Genomic DNA, 12695 nt, shown 5'->3' on the forward strand with positions numbered 1-12695 from the left:
CAAAGCACACATACAGAAAGGCAATTTTGTCATTTCTCCTACAATGAAAACAACTATCCATTCTTCATACTTTGAGTTCCAGCAAAAGAAACACATTTAATACCCTCTTATTTGCTATACTTCCAACAAATGCATACGACGCTTTCATTTCTTTTCTATTTTCTGTCCCTTAAAAGTATCGACCTGGAATAGTTTTTGATTGGTCGTCTACTAGTTAAAAGACGGCATAGACTTCAATACAGTGAATAGTCAGTAAGATATTTTATAAGCAATCTATCGTCCATCTCGCGTATACCATTTTATTTTTTCCTCTATCTACAGAGAATATTAAACACTTTTGCAGTACATCAAATTGCGACGAACGCTATTATTAATCTTTATCGTGCTTGTAGGTTACATTTAGTCTTGGCCTGCTAAGAGGTACCCGGAATTTTCATAGTATTGACTATGAGAGACGTTCAGAATTCGTTGTACTGTATATACTTTATTTCTCAGCGGACAAGCTTGACAGGTGCCATCGCCCAAGATACACCTCTCCCACTGTTTGGGTTACTCGTTAGTTGTTCTGTCCTCCTGCAACCTGGATCCGTTGTATTCCTCATTTCGCATTGTTTATATTAATGAGTTGATCATACGATAGTCATGAGTAAATGTAAAACAATGCATCCAATCGTAAACATCAATACAGCTCTTGATATTCAATTTACATGCCAAAATTAATACTTTAAAGTCAGCAAAACTCTTACAAACTCATAACGTGAAATTCTCTTTATTAAGTGTGAACTTCCTTCATTAGGCTTAATATAATTCAAATAAATTCTTGTTTTTGTCCAGATTTCGTGAACATCATCCTAAAAGTGATTAGCGTCCCTGTACATTTGCCGCCAATATTGTATGTGTCTTATTTGTATGCAAATCAATTTATAATTGAGATCTGGTTTCAATTAGTAATTTTAGATGACTAATAATTTTACTGGTGCCGGTGACCATCTGGTGCATTAACCTTACCGGTTATAGCATTCATTCTTTTTAGAATCACTGACCCGAATTTAAATTGAAATAAGAGCGTGGTTAACAGAAAGGTACATTGAAATATTTCTAATTATTTCTCAACAATTCTGTTTTACTTTAGGTAAGATGTAGGCATAAAGCAAACACTAACCCTCAAACGTGCAATTTTACAATGTTTTTGGGTCCTTTGGTTGCTTTGGAGAGCGATTCGACAAGACATCGATTCCCGCCTCTCTTGATCATTGATGTGCATCTTTTTCAACACATAAACATTTCAAGTTAGATTCTCTCTCACACCAAAACCTCCTGTAGCACATAAAGTCACAATACTTTTGTGACTTAAATGTTGAAATCATACGGGCACAATGAAATGGTCGACATCGATGAACCATTCATCTTAGTAAACGTTCTAAAAGGGTCTTTCGTACGAAAAGTCGCAATGTTTTCAGGCTTGCAAAAACTGAGAATGACTACCTTTATCGGAACAGAATTAACGTATGAAAACAAGCATGCTTCAAAACAAATTACGGCTTGTATCTCTATGACCTGCCCGGGCATGCAAGATATCACGTCAAAAACTGAAAAATAAATATTCGTACTCACCGCAATAGGCTGGCATGTCATTCGCCCGTGATCAATCTTGTTCATCGCCGTGAAATTATTGTTTTGAAGATTGCACCCAATGGGTTTATGATTTCAAGGATTAGCGTTAGAAACCACGTGTTTCGCTGGACCCATCCAAAAATGAATGCTGATTAAATATACACAATCATTATAAAGGGTGTCAGTTGCTTCGTCATTCACAAGTTTTAGTGGAGTGGCCGTGGTTGTATCAATCGCACAATGAAGTTTACACATTGTTTCTTGGTCACTCAATCTTTCTCGTCCCTCCCTTTATTGACAAACCCTCACAATATAAATTGTCATTCGATCAATTGTTCAACGTTCGTCTGGACAATAAATAATTTACATAATTACGTTACTACCGTATGGGAACCTAGCTAATAGACCATACTGTATACACATATATAGATCCTGTCTAATTTTTTTATTTCATTTCATTTATCGGCAGCGCCTAAAGGCAACAAAACTACATATAAGTAAATCAGTACAAAAATCAATTTGACCTTCGACCTGTACTCGAAATCTTGCCTAAGTTACCACAACATACAAGACTTCTGTCGCCAACATTCCTTTCTTTGCAAAACGGTCGCTGATAGTCTACACACCACGGAAAAAATTACACCCCAGTGTCATGCATTGGTCAGATTCGGCCACTTTGAGTTCATCCGAGTAGTCTTTTGCATGTAATTTGAAAGAGATTCGTTGGAGAAAACAGGAACGAACTTTGAATGAATTTATCTGCATTTAAGAAGTTCGAGCCGTCACAGCCTGATTCGAGATAAGATATCATACTTATCCGCTGAAGCTGCTCGTGAGTGAATTGGACTGCGTCATTCTCAGACATACTATTGAAGACCATGGGTGTACTCAGAAACGTCATTGTCCCGGCTGTCTTCCTGGCTGTCCTTTCTCTCCAGGTAACATGCGAACCAAGGAGTTATGATGGGTACGTACGATAAAACTTTCCATTGGCTTTGCGTGTAAATGCTTCTTATGGTGTACAGAGGGGGACAAAGTTCATCGCGACATGATTCGACGTATAACGGAATGGCAAGTGTCGTAAATTGACGAATCACCGGATGAACCGCCATGTTGTTGTTCCCTATCATGGCTACAAAGACGTCAGTACAACTCAAGGATTGTACCACTTGTGTCAGATTGACTCCCACACTTCGAGATGCAACTGTGTTGCTTGCCGTATACACGTGCATCAGACACACCTCTACTTCATTATCGCCGAACCCTCATAGACAAAGTGAGAGAAAAAGAGGGGAGGGGACGAAGGGGATTAGAAATTAAAAAGTCTCCCTTCATGGTGAAATTTTGGACGGTGTAATTAATTCTGTAATTTACAATTCCCACTGCTTATGGTACAGCGTCATCATAAACCTCACCGAAATCTCTCAAGTTATCAGTGTTACCATAGCAACCGGGGCAGGAGCGTGTCGTTTAAACATATATTAAACTGCAGTATCGACAAAAGTGAATATAAGTTTGACAGTTTCGGAAGACTTCTGACCCGACACAAACAAACCACCTCCGTCTGTGATATTTATACAGTGCGATATGATATCTTGCAATAAAAATATTGCTGGAATGTTTGTATCATTTTCTAACATTTAACGGCGATAATTAGCCCTGCCACTGGATGGCAAGGTTCAAAAGCTTCATTACTGTTTTATAATGTGTAAATTGAACCGCAGGTAGTCGAAAATGGCCACATTCTTGAGAAATCCGCTAATTGTTACTCTGCCGTTTTCTACACGATGAGTTGTAACAATGGCTGTCAGATTCTTACTCATCATTTATCCAAACACGAATACATTTAGTGATGTAATGTTACGCGCTCAAATCATATGACGTCATCAAAGTTGAAGTATTCATGTCCTTTTCCTGACGTTACATCCTGGTATTTTGCTTACGTGTTGGAATTGAACTATATGCTTCTTGTAAAATACAATCGTTTCACCCGAAAATACGTTTGAGTGAAGATTTGTATTGAATTAAGAGAAATGGTTTGCTACTGAGGTACTTTTGATCCATTAATGAAATGTTTTCTCTGATGAGACTGATCAATACGGACAAACAGATATTCACTAGACTTGTAGATCGATAGGAAAGATATATATACCTGTTTCTTAAAAACTTTCACTCAAAACTAAAAAATTGTAAACGCGTTAAATGGTATGTCCTTCACGATATTTTGCACTCATAGTTGAATCTATGCTCTGCCGTTGATACCTGTTTCTTCAGACTGGGAGAGACTACATCAGAATATAGCCATTGTTTTATACCAAAGAACTGTCCATCTCTTTATAGAAAAAATAAATGGTTTCTGCCGATCTTAAACTTTCATCATCATTCTTTTCATCCGCTTCAAGTGTTTTTAAGATCCATGAGATATCATAAACGCCAGTGTGCATCCAAACAAAATGAAACTGTACAATATCTGCATAACAATCATACCGCACGGTAAAAGCTCATTTAGTTTCCCTTTGACTTTCATTAATGTGTTTATTCGGTTTCTAGATACAAAGTAATCAGGATCAAGGTCAACTCCGAAGATGATGTCCGTTTCCTCAGAACGCTCCAAACTTCAAACGGCCAGGTATTATACTTTAAGACGAACACAAGCCTAAAAGTTCTGTCAAGGCCTGCCTCATCATGTGACCTCTGTTTTCCTCCAACGATGATTAATACCCGGCATGCCTTGCCAGAGTAACTTTAATGTAACTGTCGACATTTCTCTCGAATATTCGAGGGACTGTGTAATGTCTAGATGAATTTTCTTGACCCTCAATTATGCACGTGGATACAATGTGTATTTGTCAGCGACAGTGAGCCTCCACTGAGCATGGCCTAAAACTTTATGAGTGAGGCCTTGTACTGTTCTTCCAAATCCTAAGTCTTTCTTGTTATCACCAAAATGTCGGCTGAGCTCATCTTCAGAGCAGTTCATTACAGTTTACTAAGTACATCGCCAAATCAGTGACATCTGTAATAACATGTACGTTTCTCTTGCAGTTAGATTTCTGGGACTTTCCGAGCGATCTCATGGTTCCTACTGACCAGGCAGACACGATTGAGAGTCAGTTAGTGAGTCAGGGGCTCAAATTCGACGTGTGGATTCATGATGTCCAGAAACTCATCGACGGTCAGTTTACTAAAAGCCCTAAGGACGGTTTTAATGCGGCAGGAGCAAGGATTCAATCCACGGACCCACATTATTTCGACTATGAAATCTATCACAGATGGGCTGAGGTAAGGACTATGATGACCAACACGGCAGGGTGATGAAAATTCAGACCTATAAGACCAGATAACCCTCGGCAGATTGAGGGATGGTCAAGTTTAAATTGGGAGGGAGGATTAGATGGCAATGCAATCTGCATTCCATGCTTTTATCCATTTTGTTCAGAGTTGACAGAACTTCGATAATTTTCATCAGAATTTCACTTTTCTTTTGTTTCCAGTCATGTCTTTTTTGCGCAAAAATCGTAGTTGCAATTATTTGAGCTACGTTGCTCTGAAGACCAGCAACAAATTTTAATGATCATTATTATGTCAAATCCAAAAATACTAGTAGGGAACCTTAAAGGTATACTGTCACCTGTTCCAATTTTGCAACAGTTACCATGGAAAGAGAAAATCTAACCAATCACAGATTTTAAGCGGGTGGCCGCTTTTTAAAAACAGCGCCCTCACATGAGCATTTTGAATACCAAGGAACGCTCCTTTGACCATATATTGGCATATTTAGATTACAGGTGACTGTATACCTTTAATTGTAAGATAGTATGCTCTTCGACAATGAAAGACTTAAACTTTTGCTCAAAGATTCCTCGAGACGTTTAACCATTCTCTTACCAAATCAAGAATAAAAATTTGGGCTCTCTCTGCAAAGTTTGATACTAGAGAAATACATTACCTAACTTTTACCAGTATTTGAATTCAAAATGGCCGCCGTCACCGTGTTAGCTCCTCATGGGAAAAATTAAAGTTTCAAATTAAATTTCGAAAAAGACTCTGAAAAGTTTTGTTACTTGAAGAGCTTTTAAGATGAGGCCCCCCTCCCCTCAAGGAGTATACCAGAACACTATTGAAAACAATTGAGGGTTCCAATATCTGTTACCCAGGCGCAATCTATACCTTAATTGCTGGTACAGACATACCGGTTTAAATAGATCGAAAGAGATACAAATATGCATGGATACACACGTACACTGGCACAGAGTGACGTGAAACGGTGATTGTAACATGTATTTGAAGTGACTTGTTGAAAGTGTCATCATAAACGGTTCGATCATAGACCCCAGAAAAAAAAACGTTTTTCTGTAGGGTTTATGGTTCAATTAACTACAGTTCTTAAGAAGATACAAAGGAACTCATAAAAAGTGACGTCATTTCTTACAGATCGACCAGTGGGTAAAAAATACCGCGGCAAAATATCCCACACTGGCGGAGGAATTTATTATCGGCAGATCATATGAGAAACGAGCGATGAGAGCCCTCAAGGTGAGAAATAAAAGTTAGATTTTGGAGAATGAATGCGCTAACTTTGTCGTTGTGAACTTGCAGCCCCTTCAATTAGTTCCCTGTCAAAAACTATGAACATCGACCAAAATTGTGTTTTTTCGAAAGCGCGCTACCCTCGTCAGAGAGTACTTGCTCCAATTTTAAAATAACCAGCTTTTGAGTTATCGTTTTATCTCTGCCAGGCAACGAGAGCTGTAGCAAAATAACTGGATTTACGAATAAATCTTTCCTCATACAACAAATATTGTTAGTATACCTGTAGCACGTTGGCATATTTGTATACCTGCTTGGGCTACACAGTAATAAACGGTCGTGTTTATATGAGAAGAAAGGGTTTATTATTTATTACATATGAATCGTGTTGTACAATCAGTTAAAATTATTTGTTAATAATATTTATGGGCTCACATGACGGGGAGCGTTGATTTGTTAGTTTACCCAGTCGTATTTACATTGAAAAATAAGTTTGAAAGGAGGTCGAGCCAAACTTAACTGAATAGATTTGCCATTTCACATCCTTTATTCTCAGGTTGGAGTCGACACTGGTAATGAAAAGTGGGGTGCCTGGTATAATGGCGGGATTCACGCCCGTGAATGGGTTTCCCCCGCTACGGTGATGTGGATGACCAATCAGGTTGGTTTAATGTCATTAATGTCTGAAGTCGTTCTGAATACATTGTGTTGCAATAGCGGACAGACCATAATGGCCCGATAGGGGTGTTCAAAATAACGCTTGACGAACAACAAAACGAACACAGCCTCGCTTCTCTACCCGTTGATTTCTTTAAAGTCAAGCAAATAAAATAAATTATACATATTGGGCCTCTTCTGAATCGTGGTGATATATCTCCGCTGTCTGCGACGCAGAGCTTATCAGATAGGTGATTGTCTCGGCTGTCATTCGTCTTCTGTCGCGTGTCGGGGTCACAGTACCTATTACATTTTACAGTAATGGGACTTTTCATTTTCTAAGTTTCTTTATCCAAAAAGGCAGGTCCAATTGCTTTGGAATATAATAGGCAGACAGGCAGGTTTCTTAGGATGACCCATGCGAAATTTTGTCTAAATTGTGTCAAAATTTGCATATTTTGTATGTTTTGGGGCAATATTTAAATTTTTGGTCTCAAAATCTTCTCTGAAACCACTTGTCCAATTGCTTTAAAATTTGGCGTACAGGTTCTTCGGGGTAACCTCAGTAAGATTTGGTCAAATTGTGTGAAAAGTTTCATATTTGTATTTAGGTAATTTTTCAAGTTCTTATTGTGGTAAAAAATTCTTCATGTCTGAAACTATTTGTCATTTTACTTTGAAATTAGTATGTATGTTGCCAGAGGTGACTTAGTCAAATTTGTCCAAATTGTGGTGAAGTTTGCATGTTTGTATTTTGGGGACAATTTTTTCCGGTTGTGTAAAAAATACTAGTCAGGTTGCTTTTAAACTTGATATGAAGGTCCCCTTGTGACCCCTATATCAGTTTTTTATAAGTCGTGACAAAACCTGTGATACGGTATTTTACTTCTTATGATCCCCTTATCTGATTTATTTTGTGTGCATTCTTCTGGGATGACCTGACTCAACTTGTGTTTAAATTATGATTAAACTTGCATACTTAAATATTTGGATCAATTTTTACCGGTTTTTGTCAAACAAAACGTTTGTCCGAATTCAGCAATGTATGGTTAAATGTTAATACTCTAGCAAAGTGCGCCACCATCGATGTACGCCACCAGCAGTCACATTCTAGCTGACACCGATGGCATACGGTATGCAAATGATCGCCTGTTTGACTCTTGTACATCCAAAATAAAATATTAGTAATCTACAGCATATTCAGAAATTTGCTGCTGATATTCAAATATGTTCAATGTTTATTCGTATTCCCTTAATTGACCCAGGCGTGTAATTGACCATAGGCAGTAGAGGGGGAAGATATCTTTCCCCTCTACTGTCTATGAATTGACAAACAAGCCTACACCTATTGGTCGCTAAGTCATACTCATCCTTGGATACCAAAGCAGATCTAAACCCTACTATCTTTTCTGTTTCTACAACAGTTCCTGGAAGACTATAAAAACAATGTAACTGAAGTTGTTACGTTGTTAGAGACCTTTGACTTGTACGTACTCCCGGTGATGAACCCAGACGGATACGAATACACATGGACTGACGTGAGTAGATATGTGAACTGGATTGGATGACTCGTCTGCTGAACAGATTTAATGATTTGCTCACTGACTGACTGTTTGACTGACTGAAAGAAATTATAAGACTTGACTGTCTGGCTTACTCAGGCTATCCGACTCACCCAATCTTTCCTCCCTCCCGGATCCCTCATTCACGCACCAATACATTTCGTCACCAACGTACTCCCTGCTGTATTCACTGGTAAAGCTGGTATACATACAACATCTTCTGGATTATTACAGTTATCAAAAACTACACACCTTTTTAGTTTAACAAAACTAGCTTAGTCTAGTCTCTATAACTAAATCAGCTTCAATAGTATTTTCTAGACACTTTCACAGATTTGCAAAATGTTTTTACTTGTCATTGCAAAAAGTGGTTTCAAGCACGCATTATGATCTTTAAATACTTACAAAGATCTGTAAATAACAGACTTGGTGTTTAACGCACTACCTGGTGTCGACTGTACGAACCTATAGACGCTGTGATTCATAGAATATATGTCAGCTGTGTTCGGAAAGCTGTTACCAGTTTACTAAGTAACTTTAAGGACGGTGTTTAAATTGAATGTCTCGTGACAGCTAACCTTTCTTCGTACTCACTGTATGACATCACCTGTTACCACAAAATTTTTATCAATAGGAACGTCTGTGGCGGAAGACAAGATCGATTAATCTTGGATCAAACTGCATGGGTACCGATCCAAACAGGAACTTTGCATACGAATGGGGAGGTAAGGAAAGCAAAACTGACGTTGTACAAGACTGCCCGCCTTTTGCATGGTGAAGTCTTTTGTTGCATATTTTTCTGATCCGCTATGATGCGAATCGGTCTCTGTACAAGAAACGGACCAGAAAAAAACCTGTGATGACCTGTTGATGATACGACAGCGTAATTGATTACCTTATACGAACTTTGTCTTTCCGATCATATTTGAGGAATTATCTTGAAATTCTAATCTATCACTCTGCATATTTGCCATAAGGTATCGGAGCAAGCGCCGACCCGTGCAGTATAGTCTTCCGTGGGCCATATCCACACTCAGAAATCGAAATCAAGGACGTAACCGACTTCATCAGAGAACGCGGGAAAACACAGAAGTTCAAACTTTACATTGATTTCCATAGTTACTCTCAGCTATGGCTATCGTCATGGGGATATACCTATGACCTTCCAGATGACTACGAGACCATGGTAACGTGTTAAATGTCACACTTTTTAGGTTTTTATCCGAACTCATGATTTTATTAGTAGGGTCACTGTTAAATACAAAGTGTATGGAAAACCTCGAGCATGCGTACTTTTACATAGGCTGCGTACAGATAATGAATGCTCTTTGCATACTCGCAGCTTGATGTAATTACATAAGGTAAAGAGATTTGCTTCTTGTCTTGATAAGTGACAAAAGTGATGTGATGATGTGATTTTGTTTTCACTCTTTTTTGTTTTCTTTTTGCAAACCAAAAATACGTAGGGACTAATGCTCCTTTTAGCTATTTTTGAAAAAAAATAGGAAACGCCGCTCCACAAATGGAATCTATTCATGCAGGTAGTGTGTCTGCCGTTTATTCAGAGACAACCAACTAATGAAAGCAAATGTGCAAAAGTCTCGAAGTGATGTGGCTGATGACCAGAAACAAATCTTAACTTGTTATGCCTTAATGACGACAAAACTATCATTTTTTTCAGTATGATCAAATGACCGTTGGTTGTGAAGCCATTAAGTCTGTCCATAACAAGACGTATGTTTACGGAGCTGGTTCCAGTGTCCTGTGTAAGTTCTGTCCTGTTCCACCACAACATATTTGTTGGTAAATTGAAAAAATGAAGATGCATTTCAGGGGATGAAGAATCAGGCATGATTCATCGAACATATCGCTGAGCGAAAATTAAGCAATCGGCACATGTGAAAACGTCTCAAAGGAACGAATGTTTGCAATGTAATCGAGATTACAATTTTGAAAACTAAATTGACCTGATTCAAATTGTAATTCAGACTGAATATTGCAACAAATCATTATAATCTAACAACACTTCATGACTGCGCTTTTAAGCTGTAATTAGTCGTCTATCTGAATCCTTGTTATTCATTCAATTCTTTGCCATTCCTGACGCAGATGCCACGGCTGGTTCAAGTAAAGACTGGGGCTATGGTGTGATGGGTGTACCGTATTCATACACTGTTGAACTCCGCGATACTGGCGAGTACGGCTTCGTTCTTCCAGAAGATCAAATCCTCCCAACTTGCCAGGAGATGTATGCCGGCCTAAAAGCGGCCCTGCAATTCAATATCGACAACCCCTACCCGTAGAGGCTTGCTTTCATAAAATCACTTTGTCGAGATTGCCCCACATTTATTGATGAAGACCAACATTTATTCTCACAGCCTTCTCGTGTATGCACTCACACTTATTCAAATTAAACCCGCTATTGTTTTCATCTGCTGTCAGCCTAAGTTATCGAAAATTTTCCCAACAGTTTATTCAAATAATCCTTAATCAAATCAAGGGGTTCAGAATTGTCTTCAATACACATTAATTACCCGTATTAATCCGAACAAAAGGAAACAAATATTAGATGTACTGACTTACATGAGCGTCCGGGGTGTCATCTCGTCTTATCTTCGAAGTGAATTAGGTTTGGTTCTACGAATTATTCAAATTTCCCTTCATAGTTTTATATGATCCATTATTTTCAAATAAATTCTATCGAATGTGTTACCTCTCACAAACACCTAGTCGTGTCTACTTTCTCGATACTGTGTTGTTGACTAAAGATGGCGCTGTAACCATCTTATGGCTACGTCCGTCCTGTACGTCTGGCTGGCAATCTCTACTAAATTCTGAAAGTCATTTTCGTTGGTCATGAAAAGTCTTATTTATATAAAACACACAACAAGGATTTATCTAAAATAATTTCATGTAACAGGACTTCCAATTCGGGAACTCGTCACATGTTGGCAAAGTTCAAGGTTATATTCTCATGGCGTAGCTACAAAGACATTTTACCGTGGAAGCTGTTGATATGGTTTTATTCCACCTTTGCAAGCTAGGATATGTGTATTTAATGACTAAGACGTAAAGAAACTTTGTTATCGATGATGACAACGGCGCCAATGATGATGATGAAGGTGATGACTATACTTAATATACTTTTGTTATATTCTGCTCTCAACTACGCCAGCACTGAAGAGCAAGTTTATACATGTTTGAGCTGTGAAATGCGTCACTCATAGAGGTTTCAAAAATGAGACACACAAACAGGGTTTCATTGCGTTTTTTGTTTTTCTTGCTGAAGTGGCAACTCTATCTCTGAGTAGAGTTTTACAGTTTTTTCGCGTATGACTTTTCAGATTGAATTTTCGGTATTTAATAATGTTTAAGTATCAATCCACACTCTTGTAAAAGTCTGCCTGGATTCATTTGGTAATTTGCCATGGCTGTGAATATTATAGTTTGTCTTTACTCGTCTACAATAGGGTCAATATGTACACTTCTTTGAGCATCGGTCAGTACTTGGCATTAGTTAACAAACGGCATAAAGTCAGTCGCCATGTGACACTGACAAAGAGAATTGATAACATCTTGCTTATCGCGATGACCCGTGATACACAGCGCCGCTAACGACGAGGATGTGTATATCTCGTGTTCAGTCCGAGATGCTGACAGTAAACAGCGCTATCAAGGAGGCGCTGTGTATCTTACAACGATGTTGGATATCCCAAAGGGCCGTGTTGCCACGTTATTCATTATTCTGCGTCTCTTACGTCAGCGCGCGGATTGAGGAATAATCTGAAATAGAAGAAAGTGTACTGCATCAGTGGTGCTGTGGATGGTAACTCATAAAAGTGATTGCATTGGATTTTCAAGAAAAGAAAGTTCCAACAATTGATGAAACTATGTAAAAATAACGATGTTCTTACAAGAGTGTATGCGCACACATTAAAAGTACAGAGAAAAATATCGGTAACCAAGGCAATGCGCGTTTGTTTAATCCTTCAAAAGTGCATATTTTTTCGAATCAAAATGAAACTTAAACTCAGATCCATATCATAGTAACGAAGGATCGGGAGAGTCATAAATACAATATTAGTTTGGTTTTTTTCGGCAAGTCGCTTTAGTATACGCTGTAGGATAGACGCAGGCCAATCGTATGATCAGTTGTAGTAGTCTCCGTCCAATTATTTCAGAAGTATGCGTTTTAATATATTTACAATGAATTTCAGATATATGGACTAATTGGACCTGGGTAAAATGATGTCCACGGCCGTCGTATCATATCAATAAAGTTTCTTTCATTCAACCGAGTATTTGTGGGTGATGTTGCTAATGTGAAATATC

The 12695-nt window shown here is 38.3% G+C and overlaps 1 protein-coding gene across 1 annotated transcript; it reads left to right on the top strand.

The window, feature by feature from the left end:
• Positions 1-2149: 2149 nt before the first annotated feature.
• LOC139150168 (carboxypeptidase B-like) lies at positions 2150-11086 on the top strand. Its single transcript, XM_070722352.1, has 10 exons — positions 2150-2581; positions 4165-4243; positions 4660-4896; positions 6049-6150; positions 6701-6805; positions 8226-8339; positions 8998-9088; positions 9341-9549; positions 10045-10129; positions 10473-11086. Exons 1-10 carry the CDS (start codon positions 2493-2495, stop codon positions 10664-10666), a joined length of 1305 nt encoding a protein of 434 aa, XP_070578453.1. The 5' UTR covers positions 2150-2492; the 3' UTR covers positions 10667-11086.
• The last annotated feature ends 1609 nt before the right edge of the window (positions 11087-12695 follow it).

This window comes from Ptychodera flava, chromosome 14 (genome assembly GCF_041260155.1).
Source record: "Ptychodera flava strain L36383 chromosome 14, AS_Pfla_20210202, whole genome shotgun sequence".
NCBI classification, from domain to species: Eukaryota; Metazoa; Hemichordata; class Enteropneusta; family Ptychoderidae; genus Ptychodera; species Ptychodera flava.